The sequence below is a fragment of the Sminthopsis crassicaudata genome, chromosome 5, assembly GCF_048593235.1.
Source record: "Sminthopsis crassicaudata isolate SCR6 chromosome 5, ASM4859323v1, whole genome shotgun sequence".
Classification (NCBI taxonomy): Eukaryota; Metazoa; Chordata; class Mammalia; order Dasyuromorphia; family Dasyuridae; genus Sminthopsis; species Sminthopsis crassicaudata.
In genome coordinates, this window is record NC_133621.1 from 145,476,108 (window position 1) to 145,495,176 (window position 19,069).

A 19,069-nucleotide genomic window follows, 5' to 3' on the forward strand; every position below is an offset into this window, starting at 1 on the left:
AGATGCCATTTCTAACAAGCTCATCTGAATGGTTACCATATTTGATAAAAAATAAAGGGAACATTAATTAGCAAGTTTGATTATAAAGATTTTATTTATTTATTCAATTTTTAAGCTAAAATAAGAGATTCCAGAAAAGGGAAATAGAAATTCCAAGAAGGGAATATACATAGAGTAGAGATAGCTTATTATAAGAAAATGTTAGATGTTCCAAAAGAAAGCGTTTTTTTTTTGTTTGTTTGTTTTATTTTTGGATTACTAGAACTATCAAATCTGTATCTCCAGTAATGACTTCATTCCTGAGTCACAAACTTGCATTTTAATTGGCTCCTGGACATCTCCACTTAGATGTGCCCCAGCTCCATTAGTAACACAAGCTCTATGTACCCAAAACTGAAATAAAAATTTTTTTAACTACCCCTCTAACTGATTCTTTTATGTAATCACTTAGGTCACCATTGGGTCACCTGATCACTTATGATAGCAATTTTAAAATCATTATTCCTTTTCTCATACCTCCAGTTAGTCACTAAATCTTACACCTCTATCTCTTCAATATTCTTCTTAAAATCCCCACAGCCACAGTCCTAGTTCATTCATTTATTAACTGTCCATTGGGCTTCTTCAATAATGTTCTAACATTTATGAAAAGATTGACTACTTATGGAGAAACTGAAAGTACTTATCCCCTGCTCTGGCTCCCACCTTTGGAAAGCAAGTATGTTTATCTTTTTTCCACAAATTCTTCTTTTATTTGGCTCTTAGAAATGACTTTTGTTGCTTCTTAACAGAAACAGTTCATCTTCAAAAGAAAAAGGATAATAAGGGGTGTGAATTTACTTGAAGCTAATTGACTCAGAAGAAAGTGCCTTGCCTTTTCCAAGCTTCTTATACAAACTAAATACTAAATGTATTTATTCGTTATTTCTACATAGTTGATGGTAATGATCAATCCTGAGGTCTGTGGTTCAGTATTTTTCTGCTATTGGGAAAATTTGAAGTTATTCAAAACATCAAATCTCACAAAAACTTTTTGAAAATGGTTCACTGTTATGTTTAGAATCTTCTTCACTGCCCACCCAAATCAAAACAGAGCACATGTTGTAAAGTCTTATCTGAATGTATTTATGATCCGTTGGGTGATCCTTTCCTCTTGAAGCCCCTCAATTTCCCATCAGGAATATATACATATCATAAAGAAGTTATGATCAGTTTTTATGTCAAAGAAAAGGCAGTTTTTGAGTTACTATGGAAAACAGAAAATAACAACTTAAAGAACAGAAAAATCTGTTGGTTATGTCTGCCATCTGCAGGCAAAGGGGGGAGGGTAGTTAAAATATTTCTAACAGCTCTCTCAGGGCAAAGACAGAGGTAGCAGCTGATGTTGTATGTGGGGGAATAGGGAGAGTAGTGATATCTCTTTTTTCATGGAATATAACCCAAAGAATCCTTATGTAATCTGCAGAGGTCATTTTCTATGTTTCTTTCTCCTTAGTAGGAGAAACAAAAAGTTACTCTAACATTCAAGTTAACTCCACATTTTAGCTCCAGTCTTCCATTTCCAGGATTATTTAACAAAACCACAGAAATTCAGAGATGGAAAGCAGGTCAGAATCTACCACATCCAGTCTTTATACAGAGGTAAGTCTATGATCATCTAGTGGTTATCCAGGTTTTACTTGAAGACTTCCAAGAAGGAGGAACCCCAACTTCATAAAAGGATCATTTTATTTTTTAAAAAATGTATTAGTTTTTTTCTTTCTTTTTTTTAAAAAAACTTTTTATTTTCAAAACATATGTATGGATAATTTTTCAACACTGACCCTTGCATGACCTTTTGTTTCAGATTTCCCCCTTCTTTCCCCCATCCCCCTCCCCTAGATGGCAAGCAATAAAATATTTGTTATACATATTAAAATATATGTTAAATCCAATATGTGTAAATATATTTATATCATTCTCTTGTTGCACAAGAAAAATCAGGTCAAAAAGGAAAGAAAATGAGTAAGAAAACAAAATGCAAATGAACAGCATCAAAAAGGGTGAGAATGTTATGTTGTGACACACATTCAATTCCCACAGTCCTCTCTCTGGGTGTTTATCACAAGTTCATCAGAACTGGCATCAATCATCTCATTGTTGGGAAGATCCATTTTCATCTGAATTGATCATCATATAATCTTCTTTTTGCCATGTACAATGATTTCCTGGTTCTGCTTATTTCACTTCGCATCAGTTCATGTTACGTCTCTGCAGGTCTTTCTAAAATCATCCTCTCGATCATTTCTTATAGAACAATAATATTCCATAACATTCATAAACAATAACTTATTCACACATTCTCCACTCAGTTTCTAGTTTCTTGTCACTATGAAAAGGGCTGCCACAAACATTTTAGCACATGTGGGTCCAAAAGGACCCTTTTCTTTCTTGTTTTTGGAATAACTCAAATCACAGAATATTTTAATGTTTTTTTGTTTTGTTTTGTTTTGTTTTTATTTTTGTTTATTTGTTTGTTTGTTTTCTGAGGCTGGGGTTAAGCATTAAGTGTCTGAGATCACATTTGAACTCGGGTCCTCCTGAATTCAGGGCTGGTGCTCTATCCACTGCATCACCTAGCTGTCCCTGTTGTTGTTGTTTTTACATTTAACTTAACCTCTTTGCAACTTCCACATATTGCCCCTAGGGCAGAATTTTCATAATTTTTTTCATAATTACCTTTCAAATGCTATTATATAATCTCTAATTCTTCTCCAGCATAAACACCTTCAAACCCTTTTTATTTACTCTTGTGTGATAAGTTTTCTATTCTTCTCACCATTATAGGCTCTTTCCTTTGAATATTCCTCAGTTTGTCAAGAGGCTTCCCTCTCTCTACTTATCATCCTCCCTCCCCTCTTCCTCCGAAAAAGTGGTGCTCCAAACTGAACAAAATACTACAGACTTGAATTGTTGATTAAAGTCCTCATACTTCTATTATATATATGTATATATATATATATAATATATATAATTATATAATATAAAAAAGGTATAAAATACATTTTTTCATGCTGTAAAATACTTCTCTTCATAATATAACATTACCTTTCTTGGTGCAACATCAGAAAGTATTGAATTTATAGCTCATTAAACTCTAGAATTTTTTTTTTCATATTGATACTTGTCTAGCCACACCTTTCTAAATGTGTACTTGTGATACTAATTTGCTTGGTCAATATATAGGATTTTATATTTCTTTATTAAGTTTCATCCAAATTTGTCTCGTTTTCTGAGATATTTTTGAATCTTGATTCTGTCATCTAATTTTCTGTCTTTCCTGACTTCATGAAATTTGGAAATTTGAAGAGCATACTATGCCTTCATTTAAGTCAGTCATAGGCATAGCACCAAAGGTAGATAGATCCCTGAGGTTTTCAATTTGAGAGCTTTCTCCAAAATGACATCAGCATAATTAGGACTCCTTGACTTCACTTTGAGTCTGATTCACTCAATCACTTCCTGCTATAACTATGTGCTTTTTTTTCCCTAGCCCATATCTATCCACCTTATCCACTATGATAATGTTCAAAACTTTGTCAAATGCTTCTCTGAAATGTACATAAACTATGTATATATCTTTCTCTTAATCTAGCAGCCTCGTCATTGTGAAAAATAAAAAGGAAATGAGATTAGCAATCTGTTCTTTATAAAACTATTTTGACTTCTGGTGATCATAACGTCTCTTTTTAAAAATCTTTATAATTCATCGCTTTCATTATCAATGTTTGTCAGGAAATTTGATCCTATGCACTCTTCCTCTTTTTTTTTTTTAATAGAACATCATTTAATATTTCTTCAGTCTTGTATTCTCTCTCATTTTCCATGATCTTTCTCACTGGCACCAAAACATTATGTTCATTATGTTCATCTAGGACTGGTGACTTAAAAATTAAGGGCTTTCTTACTACTTTTTATTTAACTTGAGTTTCATCTCTCTATAAGCCATTTTTGTTCTGCCCTTTTTTCAGTTCACAAATCATACTGCCAGGAAGAGAAAACTAAAGTGAAATAGAAATGGAATAAATTTCCCTTTTCTTTCTTCCCCCTTATTATGGCTTTATTCATCTTGAACTATGTATGAGCTTATTTCCAATTTGATCCTCCTCTTTTCCTTAACATCGATTTCTTAAAAATCCCATATTTATTGTCAACCTCTGAGCTTCAGTGATTCTAACCGTTTTTAGAAGACTAAGCCACACCTTCATAGTTATCCTTCATTATTTGCTCTTACTGCCATCTATCACACATTTTTAAAAATTCTTAGATTTTTCATGGTTTCCCAGTGTACCCACACTAACATCATTTTTCATTTCATTTATTCTGATTTCAACTCCAAATCAGACTCACTGTTGCCCCTTTCACATATCCCATATTTTCCCACCTCTTTCCCTTTACTCACATCTTTCACTAAACCTAAGATACCTCCTTCCACCCTTCCTTTTTGTCCTATAGTCAGTTACTTCAGGAAATTTTTCATTATCTCCCTCTATCCTCACATGATCTCTCCCTTATACTATCATATATACTTTTTATATTAAATATGGTTTAGATCATCTTTATTTATATTCATATATAATCTCCTCTACAAGATTATAAGCTTCTTGACAGCAGGGGTCTTGTCTTTCTTTTTATCACTTGCATTAACTGCTATTTCAAGCTGCAAATAATGAATGATTAATAAATATTTATTGACTGAAAAAAACTACTTGTTTGATTTGTATGATTTTATAGATTTTTTATTTGACTTTGTATATTAATAGGAAATGGTGAAACCCTGTCTTTCATATCTTTCACAGTCTGAAATAAGGCCCCTCTTGAAAAATGGGATAAGGATTCAAATAAAGTATTTTTGTAAATTAAATTTTACTTTGACAATTTATCCTTAATTTTCTAACCCATAATATCTCATAGATATAAATGTATAAATATAATGCATGAATAAATAAAATAGTAGGTGATTTGTTGAATCACACACACGTATATATATATACATATATATATATATATATATATATATATATGTATATATATACATATTACTTGCCTCATATGTGTATATACATATGTATCTATATATCAGTAAGAATTGAGTTGATAATCAGAATATGCCATTAGAAAACTTCTAATTGTTTTAATTACCTGTTCATCTCAACAAATTTGTTTCCCTCACTATAAATTTGCTCATTCATCTTTCTTTTCACTTCAGCTTTAATTTTTTGTAAATGTCATTTCAAAGAATTTCACTTAACAACCACTTCTGTTTAATTTGTCTTAAAAAATCATACCACAGTAGGTTTGTCTGTTCTGAAAGACAGAAAATGCTTTTTCCAAAGGTGTTTGTTGTGGTGCATTGAGTAGAAAGAAGGTCTAAAGGTCAGCCTGTAGATTGCTAATTGGGACTCTTATATTTTAACCTAGCTTTGTCATTAACTTTTTGTGTGTGTGGCTTCAAGCCTAATAGGTAAGGTGGTACTACCTATATCATCAATTCTATAGTTTTTTTACAAAGTATTTTAAATAAATTCATTAATTAGATTGTTATTAGCTTGATTTTGAGTCAGCATCTCCATAGGAGTTTTGATTAAAATTAAAAGGAAATAACACTAATGTTATTAAGCCAAAGGCCTTGAAAATGAAGTATAGCAACCCCTCCACCCCCATCCAGTCCAGTTTGACACAACCCAGGGGTGCTATTTAAACATTTCTTATACTTGTTAATGAAAAACTCTGTAGGGCTTCAAAAACAATTGGAAACAGTGGTCCAGAAGTGAACCTCAATCTATTAGTCCTCTGAGAACTATTTATTTCCCAGAACACTTTCTCCTCCATATACACATTTTCTTCTCATAAGCAATTAAGGAACTGTGAGTAGTAATGGAGGAAGTTCATTCTAGTGATGTCTGATATAGCTCTTTATGGTTACCAAACACTTCACATAATTTTCTTATTTGATTTTTATTGGAGGTTAGGGATGTGCCCCCTTCCCATCTGAAAAATTCACATAAAAATTTTGTCCCTCTTTTGATACCAGAGAAGTCCAGATTAAATATATTGCTATTATACAATGCTACATATATGTTTTATGCATTTCCGAGTTTCTAAACTTTTTTTCTGTGTCATCTGCTGGCCTTTGCTTATCATCTGAGGTTTCTGCAAAATTCAAAAAAAATTCCTATTTAATTTCTTATGCTGATCCAAAATATATCAGACTCAGGATGGGAAAATCACCATGTAGAAGGAATAACTAATGTATTACAATTTCCATTTTTAAAATGGTGCAAGTGAAATGTAGGTATATCGAATAAGGTCATTCCGTTAACAAAGGGCAGAACTACTTGAAGTCAGGTTTTCTGAACTTGCAACTCATTTTTAAAAAATTTCATACATCATGTTATCTCTACATAGTTTTACAGATTAGTTTCCATTCTGTACTACTAACATTACTATGTATTATTAACATAAATGTAACATAATGCAGGTTCATATAGTTAGAACTTAAAAGGACCTCAGAAGTCATATAATCAAGAACTCAGAAGAGAAGTAATCACTGAAAATAGTGTTTCAGGAATCATCTATCTGGAGGTGGTAGTTGAAATCTTTAAATTACAAAATACCATAATGAAAACTGTTCTGGATTTGGAGTCAAAGGATCTGGAATCAAATAATTTTTTTTAAAATTCAAATCCTGATGCAAACATTTACTATTTGTGTGGTCCTGGACAAGTCACAAAATCTCTGCGATCCCTTTTAGCTCTAGATATATGATCTTATGTTCCAGTTGCCAACCTATAGGTAATAGGGGATCAAGAAATGATTTATAAACATAGTCACAATTAAACTCAGCATAATATACTTCTAAACACAAATCAGATACCTCTATTTGACCAATACTATCGTAGGTACCACCATCTTAATAAATCAATAATGAGGCTAAAATGTAAACATGAAAATCAATGTCCCTTTGAAAATAGCTCTGCAGTTTGGTTGAACTGATTAGAAAGACTATGCACTAGTAGACAAATACACGGATTACAAAAATCCACACAGCAGACTGTTTCAAGGATTAGATCACAGAAGGGAATTCTGCACCATTCTAAGTTCATATCACTAAACCATCAGGCACACACAAGCTGGCACAGTTAGGCATAGCTGGAAGTATCTATATAGGAAAGGCTATGCATGGAAACTATAAGACTATGGGAAGCTGGGAATATGTACTATACTGGCAGAGATGCGTGAGGAAGCTTGAACATTATTTGGTGAGAATGGCTTTTCTTGCAGACAGGGATGTGCCTTTGTCACAAGAGCTAAAAATTCATGCAAATGCTCACAAATAATTCTTCTGAGGGCATGGGAATTTAAGAAGGATTAAGTAACACATGTGCATGGTTTAGGTGGACTGGAGAGTTTATACATTTTTGTCTCAAGCTCCCCCAATTTTACAGTCTTTTTAGATGGAATCTTCTTATAAAATTCAGATTCTTTTCACCTGTACTCTAAAATAACATGGGTTTTATGCCCAACAGACCAGACAAGACTTGGTAATGAGCTTATTATTAGAAGTAAGGTTCTTTTAGCTCTAGTTTTATCGAGAAAAAAAAAAAAAAAAAAAAAAAAGGTCAGCTCAAGTGTCATCTTCTCCAAGAAATCTCTCCTGATTTCTGCTGTCTCCCTCAGCTTCTAGTGACTCACTGGCCTCCATCCCCCAGAAATTGCCTTCTATCTACTTTGTACATATTTTCTCTTTATTCATGTGTCTTGAGTGCATGCTTCTTCTGTATATCCCATTACCCTATGCAGTTTAAGGTTTCTGTTTTTTTATTTCCAGCATTTGATACAATGCCTGACACATAGTAGGTACTTAATAATTGTATATTTTTTTAAAAAATGAAATTCTGCTAAAGGAATCTGATGCAAGAAATCAATGTCATGAATATGATAAGTGAGCAGCAGAGGCCTCAAGGATGGTGAAGGTGTTAAAGATGGGCTTTTTTCTCATTTTATTTTTATTTTTTCTGCCTGAAAATGGTTCTGGGCAGAAGGGATGAGAAAGGAAAAAGCTCTTCCCTTTGGCAATGAGATGAATATAAAAGGCTCCCCTTGGATCATGCCTTTTGCACTTCAAAAAAACACTACTAGATATGGCATCCCTTCCAATTTCAGCATTTACTAATTTTTGTGGTGGGTTTATATGGGTTTGGTGGCAAGCCAAATGGGGGTGGGGAGAGGAATTAACATCTAGCAATTCAGCTCCCCCCACCCTTCTCTCTTGATACTGCAGTCAGTGCTCCTGCCAGCCATCCTCTGTTAAAAACGTGTTTTATGAATTATTCCACTTCCCCACGGCTTCGTGTTCAGCTGCTCATTACCACCCCTTTCAATCACTGTTGCCAGCTCCCTTCCCCGAATGGGCTCCCCACCCCCACCCCCCACTTCAGTGACATTTGTCAGAACTGATAAGATACTTAAAGGAAAATAAACACTAACAATCAATAACAAACAAACAAACAAAAAAAACCCACCACCCTTTTTTCTAAAAACAAAAACAAAACCAAAAACAATAAACAGTACATTTCAGTCCAAAGAAGAGTCACTGTCGAGTCCTAGCTATATCTTTCCCTATCCACACATTTCCTTCCACCCTGGAGTCACAAATCATCATTTCCAGGCAACACTTGAAGCTGCCAATTCTACTTTGGTTTAATCTCATTTTAAACCTGGGTACAGATGAGGTTCTGGAGCTACAGAGTGGAGTGGGGTGGGGATGCTAGAAGAGATGAGAGCACTGGAAGGGAAGAAAGCTCAAGTGGACCCCGAGGAGACTCTAAGGTATCTCCTCCCAGGTAGAGGTTCCACGGGCTGTTTATTAGAACAAGTCTTGGCCACAGCTGGAGAGGCCAGGAGGCTGCAAGGGAGGAAGAGCAGCCAATACAGACAAAGAAAGAGGAGCGGGGCCCGAGTCTCCCAACCAGCTTTCTGCCCGTCTCCAGTGCAAGCACGCATCCATTTCTTTCTCTTCCCTCCTCCTCAACCCCCTTTTCAGCTGAAAGAGAGATGGGATTTTATGATCCCCTCTTTTGCCAAGACACCTGGGGAAAAATAATCATCTCTAGCGCTGTTTTCCTTTCTCCCGGATCTTCTCCCCTTCCATCCCCTATCAGCACGCCCAGCATTGCTTTCCAGCCCCTCCCTTCACCACTCTGCTCCCTCTCCTCCTGTAAACTCGGACCCCTGAACCCAGCAGAGTGTTCGCCCAGTTGCTCCCAAGTTGCCAGAAAGAGACTGAGAAAGGGAGGGAGGGACTGAGAAGAGGAGGGAGGGGGGGAGGAGGGAGGGAACGAGAGCCCAGAGCGCTGGGAGGAAGCGAGGGCGGGCATAGCCCGGCCGGGGACACGTGTGGTGGAGAGGGGGAGGACTCGCTGCCCGGGGCTTTAAGAAGGTGTGGAGAGGAGGCGGGAGCTTTTCCCAGTCCTGGACCTGGGTGTCCGCGCGGAGGCAGCCGAGGCGCAGCCGTCCGCTGACAGCCTTCCCCGCCGGCCCGCTCTCCCTCAACCCCACGAGCGACCGCAAACTTCGGATCCTGGTCGCCTTTTCCTGCTACTACTCCATCGGCGGCGCCCGAACTTTCCCGGAGGGAGGCTCGCCCCAGCCCCCTCTCGACTCCTTCCCTTCCCCCTGCCCTGGAGCCTTCATCCCAGCATCTCCTGTCCTCTCCCAAACTGAATGAGCTCCGCGCGGGGCCGGCGGCCACGGGAGCAGCAGCGGCAGCGGCAGCATGGAGCGGAGTTTCGCTAAGCGGTGGACTTTCCTCCTGGCGCTGTGGCTGGGGGCGATGCTGAGGGTGAGGGGCGCAGTGGGCTATTACCCCCGCTTCTCGCCCTTCTTTTTCCTATGCACCCACCACGGGGAGCTGGAAGGGGATGGGGAGCAGGGAGAAGTGCTCATTTCCCTGCACATTGCAGGAAACCCAAGCTACTATGTACCTGGACAAGAATACCATGGTAGGTACCTCAGCGTGCACACGTTCCCACTGTGTGTTCTAGGACCAGCACTTTTTTCTTTTCCTGGTTAATTCTCCCGAGTACTTTTTGTCTTTTTAAAGAATAGCTGCCACCTTCCCGTCCCCTCCCCAACTCCCAAAGCACACATCTCAGTCTAAGGAGAAAGAACAAAGTTAGTCTAGAACAAAGTAGCGAACTGGGAATTAATTGCAAACCAGAACAGCTCCTTATCTCCTCCCTATTCCTCTCCACTAAGCCAGCTGATCTTCCACTCCAAATGTCCAGTCTTTCTGTCAGTATAGCTGTTCTCTCACCCTCGTTCTCCGTACCCTCCGGGTTCTTCCCGGTCTTTTGCCGCCCGGCTTGTTTAAATGTTTGTGAGAGGGCTGCAGCCTTCACCTCTAGTTCTCAGACCTTTGTGTAGCTCCCATCCACCCTGGAAAGGTCTCCCTTGGTAGCCTTGGGGACAAGCCGCTGACATGGCCTTTTAGCGTTTTACATAGAGTGAGGCTGACAAGCTGAACCACATCAGTTTGCATATGCCCGGCTCTGCAAGCTTCTCTGCAAAGTTCCCGCTGTGAACTAGCTAGGGGTCTGTCATATTTCCCATTCGCTATCAACCGACCCTAATTTATACAGCCTGACTGCCTCTCAGAGCTGCTAAGTTATATTGTGTATCTCTGACAGTGCTCTTTTATTCTTTTCTCAGGCTAATTTTTTTTCAGTTTCAGAAATAAAAGATTGATTTTTTAAAACCGATTCCTCTGATGTTTCTTATATTATTTTTAGGCTAATATATTAATGGCATTGCCTGTTGTGCATCTACATAGCTTCCAAGACCAGGTGGGAGCTTGAGTACTTTATAAAGCTCTCTTTTTTAAGGATAATAATTTTCTGTGGCTTTCTAATTACAGTTATGTGTTGTAGTACTAAATTTTAGCCATAATGCTTATGATTTTATTAAAAAATGTGTTTCTAATGCATTAAGCCCTCATTCAGTAATATGAAAAAGTATAACAGCCTTTTTTCTGTAGTCCTGCTGAGACTCGAATATTTCACTCCCATAGAGCCTGCAAGTAGTTGATAGATTCTATTATATTGATTTAATTATAATTTTAACGATGTGAAAATACTGGTGCCCATCTGATTGAAAATGTTTTCTGATAAAGCCTCTTTATGGTTTCAGTATCTGATATCACTTTGATGTTTGAAATGTCAGGATAATAAACTATAGGGGATGTCATGTGGGGTAGAAATGCAAATAAACAAGAAAAATTATCAAAATCCTTAAAAACATCCTTCCTTTAGCTTTGTAATTACAAGTGTGAAGAAGGGGTTTTAAAAAAAAATTCTCAAAACAATGCTTTGACAACTTCTCTAGGGTATAGTTGGTGGCTTTCTTTATGAAGCTTGCTGCCTCTTTGGTAGAATTTTAGACTTCTGAAAATTCATTTTCCTGTATGGATCTTGTAACTTGATAAATGTGCACTTCGTTTGCTATTTGGTTCTCTTCAGAGGTCACCAATACTTTAAGGGGATTTTAATTGGTTCACCTAATAGTGACATAGAGTTGGAGGAAGGAGTGATAGACTCTTACCAGACCTTTAGAGGTATTTGCCTACAACATTTGAAAATAAGTATGTCAAATCAAGTGTTTCTACAGCTTGGCTGAAAGGTAGATTTATCTTGTTGTCTAGAATAGGAAAGCTTGATGCTCAACAATAATTTCAAGAATGAATGAATATAATGGGGAAATAAATGGTTTCTTTGGGAAAAAAAAGGATTGGCATTCTCAGTAAAGGGACTAAGGTCTTTGGTACAATGTAAAAATCTCTGTTCCCAATTCTTGTTTTAACGAGAATGTGAATGAGCAAAGCCATAGTATTTGATAAATGTTATCATGATTGCCTTATACCACATGAGACTTTTTTTTTTTTTTAACATTTCATACTCTTGATATTTTCCCCCAATTCTTCATTTCTTTCTTTCTTTGGGGTTAGAAATGTTGGCAGCTTGGAACCTGGGACATAAAGAGTCTAATGAAAATACTATCTGCCTCTCTCTTGTAATGCCAGTTTTTAGCCAATTTCAGGTCAAGGCTGATACCCTTGTTCCTATGTGTAAACAGGTCAAGTTCCTATGTGTAAATCCATTAGGCAAAGCATTAGAATGGAGCTGAGTACTTGAAGTTTGACATTTTGGAACACAGCTGAATTGACACACAACCTTATTGCTGGGAAATTTTCTCAATTAGTTTAATTTCCAATCACCTAATTAAAGTCATTTCATTACCAAGAATTGTAAAATATTGAATTGGTATAGAGTTTGAGGACAGCTTATCATTTGAACTATATTATTTAGATAAACAGTTTTAGAATTTTGGAGCCGATTACTAAAAAGTCTAATAAGTAGACTTGTTTCAGTCATTAAAAATTATGTGTATAGAAATTTGAAAGAGGCAACAGGTATATTTTTGTCTCCTTAACACTTGAATCATATGATAGTTAACAGAAGGTAGCCCCACCCTCTCCAAGCCAAAGTCCTCTGAAGCTGAGAGGCCATTTTCTAAATTCTCATCTTGACCTATTTCTAAATGCCTAAACTTTTAAAATTAGCACTTGTAATGGGAAAAATCACCTTTGGATGACCGGCAAAGGATAAGCTAAAGTTATTTTACTAGAAAAAAGAGATGTGGTAGAGGTGATGGGGTCCAAACTTGCTCCTTCAAAGATCTTCATGATAGAAGAAACTAAATTCACCTTCTGAAACCTATGGTAAATCTAAGGATTTTAAAAGAAAGAAAAATAGCTATGAGAAAATATTTTGAAGTTCATGATTCATTGAGTCTTGCAGTATTAATTTATAAACATTTAATTTTTTGACCAAAAGATAAATGAAACTTGAGTGCCCAGAGAAATTTTAGGATTCCAAAATTTTACCTCTTCCCTATGTCTTCTCAGCATTTGTACCTCATTGACTAGTAATGAATGTAAGCTTGAGTTTCATTGAACTCCATTTCTTATTGCAATTTATCTATCGATATCTATTTATTTATCTATATTAAATCCATCACTTTGTGCTCGTCATAATAATATGCTAAGGAGAATATGTAGGTCATATATTGGAACTAAAATAGGTTTTAATGGTCTAGTTTAACCTTATTGCTGATGAAGAAAATGAAGCCCAAATTAGGTAAATGACTTGCCCAACCACATAAATAAGTGACATATAGACATAGTTGCAATTCAGGTCTTCTGAATGCCAATCTAACACTTTTTTTGGTAGCACTATACTGTATTTTTGTTGTACTTGTTTTTCTACACCTGTGGTTTTATCGGTGTGGGGAGAACTTAGTGAGGAAACACCTTTTACTAGTAACTTTTCTAAAACTTAGGGGCTTAGCGTTGTCTGGTCACCCAGAAATATTAAATTACTTATCCAGGATCATACAATCAGTGTATATCAAAAAAAGGACTTACTCTCCTTTTTGTGAATTTGAGAGCAGTTATCCACTGAATCTTATTGCCTTTCTCCTAGTAGCTAAGGATAGAATATCTTTAGGAAGATTGTTCAGTAAATAGTATATTGAGATAGAAGAGTTAAAAATATGACAAGAGAAACCATTCTAGAATACCCCTTCTGGCCCCAGTTTCATTAGCTCTTTTTTTTGTCTCACATGTTCCCATACTTCCTTCACTATCCATTCCCTTCACTCCAAATCACCACAGTATTTTTATTAGTGTTGCAATAGGAAATAGAACTTTGTTGATATCCCTTTGGGTTCATGCAATATTTCATTTCTCTATTTCAGGGTGTTCCTTGGCAAAATTGGTAAAGTAAATGAAGGTTGCTTTTTTGCTTTTGCTATGTTTTTATTTCTTTCCATGCTAACTACCTATTTCTTCCCTGTCACACCCTGTACCCCGCCATTTTCTTTTTATCCAAGCATAATCTCAGGAAAAGGCTTTTTGAAAGGATCCATTTATACCTCAAAGTGAATTGAAATCAATTCACTTCTCCAGTAGAGTATTTATAATTCTGAGGGTTTTTTTTAAAAATCTGAATTGGTTCTCTATGAAAGATAATTTAGATTCTTAGTTGATGAGGAAGGTATATTGAGATTATAGGAGATACCATTGACATTTTTGAAATCACAAAAATGGGTAACTACCTATTCTGCCTACTCATAAATATGGCTTTCCTTAGTAACTGTGATAAAGGACTAGGCATCTAATATGGTAATCAGTTCATAAATGTTTGTTGAGTTAAATTCTATCAAAGAAAAAACTGTTAGATCCTGAAGGGATTTTGATGAGTTACCCCAATTTGCATTTTTCAAATGGCAGTCTTGTCTGATTTCCAAATACATTAAACTTTATTCCAACACTCATCTTAGAAGACTTAACATGTTACAATGAGATTATCTAATATTGTATACATTGCAGACATGGTTTTTCCATAATATAGTTTGAATCCTGACATCATATACTTTGTATTAAAGTTGTACTGCATGTACTTAATGACTCAACAATTGCCAATTATTGCCAAGGAAAATTTTATTCCATTTTTAACCTAGTTATAAGGGTTATATGGGGTAATGAACAAATGACTGACCTTGGAGTAAGAAAGACTTGTTTCAAATTCTGCTCTGACAGATACTAGCTGTGCAAGGATGAGCAAGTCACTTAATCTTTCTCAGTATCCCTTACAGTTGTTACTGATCTGGAAGGGAAATTCCACACTGTGAGTTCTCTACACAGATAAAGTCATAGGTCTATGGGGAAGGAAAGGGACATTAACACATGTGTGGATTTGTGGATTTATATATAATATTTTATATATGTGTATATAACCTACAGGAAATGAAAATGAATTTCCCATCTCTAAAATGTCATTTAAACCCAAAGGAGGAAATTTAATATTTTTCTTTGATATCAGTTATTATTTTCATATATATTAAATACTCTAGAATCAACTGATTGCTAGGAGGCAGAGACAAAGGTAATGCAAAATAGAAATCTTTTAAAATAAATACAGGAGTGATAAATAGCATTGATCTAATTTCTAAAAACGTATGCTTGCAACTTATTTTTTTTTTCTGATGCCAAGAGTTATTTAAACTAGAATAATATTCAGTTAATAAATTAACCCTCTTATTGATCAGGTCATGGATTAATTAGTTCATTATATGACTACAGCATATCCAATTTCTGAAAACAGCACGCTTAAACCTCCTAAATAATTTGTCAAATAAATTCTGCAAATGACTTGCAGTTCTGTTCTGATAGTATGTGACTATGAAAGATGAATACTTTTTAGGAATTTTACTCTATTTGCCACATATTTCATCTTAATTTATGAAAAAATTTTCAAATATCCTTAGCTGATTTTTCCCAAGCTTAGTGCTTAAATGATATAAATCCTACATTGTATAATTTATATTCTCCTTGTGATTTCCAACTCTAGCTGTAAACTAGTTAAACATATCTTCAGAATTATAATTTTAAATACTGTTTTAAACAGAAATTCTGTCATTAATTATGTCAGTAGTTTATTAGAAATCATTCCTTTTGTCAATTCTCTAATTTTGTGGAACTATCTCACTCTATAATTTTTACTATTTAGTTTTTTAATTTTTAAGTATGTAGAAATAAAAAGATGGAATAATATTTTGAAGATATCTAATAAATTTCGTTATTTGAAATCTATTAAAATTTTTTTTGATGATGAAAAATGTGACAGCTTTGAATATTTCAATTCAATGTTTATAAGTTTGATTTTTTTCCTCAAATCTGCTTTATTCAAAAGAAAATATTTCTTTTCAATTAAATTTTTTTAAGTTGACCAGTTTTAATGAATTTTCTAAATATTCCCAAAAGGCTAATAACTGCTAACATTATTAATTTTTTGTAATTTTTTCCTTGGATGTATTGCATGTTATTTTGGAATTGATGCTTTGCTCGAAGCTATTTTTATCAGCTATTCTGAAGTCTTCCCATACAACCTAAGAGCTAAGCATTTTACTTTAAATTTCTATAATTGTAAAGAAAAATAATAATATATTAAATATTTCTTGCTAAATAAAGTGACACCTACTTTTTAATTGCTTGGGGCAATGAAAGTGATTTTCATTATATGTAAAACATAAAAATCTTATTACACTTAATATACAATACAATTATGCAATATTACATATGTTGTATAAATATAAATTATGTACATATAAATACTTATAGGTATAGATAGACAAATACATATTGTGCAGACAAATAAAAACATCACTATTCTTAAAAGATCCAGTGATTGAAGAAGTAGAAATTATACACACTTCTTTCCCAATATATCTGTGGGTGTTCTTTATTCATTTCCAGATCTTTGATTTCATCAATATAGGAGCTGCTACTGTAGAATTTATGTCCACTGATTCAGATAGGCAAGTTAGTATATAACTTATAGCGTTTGCCTTGGGTATTGAGAGGTAAAGTGAGTCATCTCTTATCTTATAGTTAGTATGTTTCAGAAGCAATGCTTGAATCAGGTCTTCTTGGCTCCAAATCCAGCTTTCTGTCCACTACTCCATGATACCTTTCAGATATTCACATGTATATGCATACACACATGTGATACACCCATATATTTTTTTTAAATCCTAGCGTCAAATATAACAGAAAAATAACCTTACCAGAGAGGGAGAAAAAATGTGAGGTCTTGATATATTTAAGATGTCTATTATAGTCAGAATCTATACCTCACTAAAACAAACAAATGGGAAATGAGGAAAAAACCCTAAATAGATTATCCACATTAAAAAAAAATTATGAAGCACCAGGATGACTATTATCTTATTATACAAATAATATATTCAACAAATCAGAATTAAAGCTTTTAATTCAGTGGAGATGGTCAAATCAATAGTTTGTCAAATATGAGTCAACTTTGGCTGCCAGCAAATGCCCTGTGAGTTGTTAATTCATCAGATATTTTTTTTGACTGCTACATTAGATCACAGAAGTAGAGGTGGAAGGAGACTCAGAGGCCTTTTGAACCAATTTCTTTATCTTTTAGATAAGGAAATTTAGATTTGGAAAGTTAAGTGATTTGCCTTTACTCTTCTTAAAGATAGCAACAGTGTGCAAAGTGGAGAATAATTTCCATTTTGGAGCTTGTTCTGATTACAGCAGATCATCTGAAGACTTGACAATTAAAGAACTATTGAAAGTAGTGAACTCTGCTATTCCTGAACTTATTTTCATCACCTTTTCTCATAATTTATTATTTCTACTATGACCCAAGTAGCACAAAAATCTTGATTTTTTTTTTTTTTTTTTGAGAGGGTCCGGGATCAGGAAGAGATAGAGTAGAGGATTGCTAAAGACTTATAACAATGAAATCATTTATTCCAAATAAATATTCTCATGGGATAATAAAAACAATCTATCAAAGTCAGTGAGTTACTAAACATTTTTTAGACACCCATGATGTGCCAGGTACTGGACTAATTGCTGGTCCAGGTAATCAGATGTCTTTTTTTAAATATAAAGCAGGTTTTCAACCTTTTTGTGTGTCTTATGGATCTTCTTGGTAGTCTGGAAAAGGCTATGGACACTTTCTTAGAATGATGTTTTTAAATGTATAAAATATACATGCATGCGTAAAATACACATGCATATATAATATGCATATAAAATATGTAAAATAAAATATATGAGACTGTTAAGTAAACCAGTTATATCGAAATATATTATCAAAATATTTTAAAAATAAATTCATGAACCCCAGGTTAAAAAGTCTGATGTAAAGTAATTCCCTCTTGAGTGACAAAGTAGATTTCTTAAAGTGGTTTTCTAGTGACAAATTGGGAGGAGGAAACATACTTTTTTGTTTTACCTCTACTGTGAACTCTCTATGTGACTTTGAATAAGTTTTTTCACTTCTCCTGGTCTCAGCTTTCTTTGTTATAACTTGAGATATTCTGCATTTATCTCTTAAAATTCTTTTTAGTTCTTATTTCCTAAACTGCACAAAATTTTAAGAATTTTATGGGAAAAGAAATATCAAATAAACTTTGAAAATAAAATCAAACCATTTCCTACTGCAAAATTTCAATTTTGCTAATTTTGCTAATTTTGAAATAAATTTCAAAATGCTAATCAATATTTTAAATGAACTAATGAAGAGGGTTTACAAACAATTAAGAGGACAAAAGCAGTTTATCAGTTTGTTCTAGCTGAGGCATTCACCTTAAGATGCATTTACTTATCCTCTGACTGATTTCCCATATTTTCTTCTTACTATCCTCTTGTTTTTCTGTTTCCTATGTGACCCTCTTTTCCTCCTTTTTTTTTTTTTTACCTCACTCCTATCATTCCAATATTGAATTTTCCCTTCCTATTTATTTTTCTTCCTCTGCCATCTATTCATTTCTGCCCTCCCCTCCTTCTGTCCTTGCCTTTTCTTTTTTCTTAATTTTTCTTTCACCTCATTTTTCTCTTATCTCCATCTCATCTCTCTTTTTAAAAAATCTTCCCTTGTTCTTTCTCCTTTCTCTGGCTTCACTTCACACACCCCACCCCCCTTTATGAAATTATGTTTCTTCTCCCTTGAAAAAAATTCCCAACTTGTAGACTTAGGAAATCTTTAGGTGTTAGTTGTCATGTCTTTGAATGGTTTCATGGCTGTGCATTAGCAAATTGGTCTATTGTAGAAAAGACCAAACAGTACAAAATCTGTGATTAAAAGAAGTTCAGAAATATATATAATTGATGTGGAAGTAGTAGGAAATTATATATACATTAAATGGTTTGATTTTTACTAGGTGTCTCGTGTTTGCCTTCTTTAAAAAATGTTTTTAATTTTTATTGATGCCTTTTATTTTTGTCATCTTCATTTTCTAATACCTCTTCTGAAGACAGCAGTAGATAAGAGCACTTGAATCAGAAAGACCTGAGTTCAGATGCAGCCTCAGATATTTACTAGCTGCATAACCTTGAGTAAGTAATTTCTATTTTCCTCAGTTTTCTCAACTG

At 34.7% G+C, this 19,069-nt stretch overlaps 1 protein-coding gene across 1 annotated transcript in view; it reads left to right on the forward strand.

Moving 5' to 3' along the window:
- Positions 1 to 9,497: 9,497 nt before the first annotated feature.
- Positions 9,498 to 19,069, forward strand: part of RELN (reelin) — a 526,398-nt gene continuing 516,826 nt past the window's right edge. Inside the window, exon 1 of the mRNA XM_074268428.1 lies at positions 9,498 to 10,043. Within this exon, the coding sequence (XP_074124529.1) occupies positions 9,818 to 10,043 (226 nt within the window). The 5' untranslated portion in view covers positions 9,498 to 9,817. The remainder of the gene's footprint in view (positions 10,044 to 19,069) is intronic.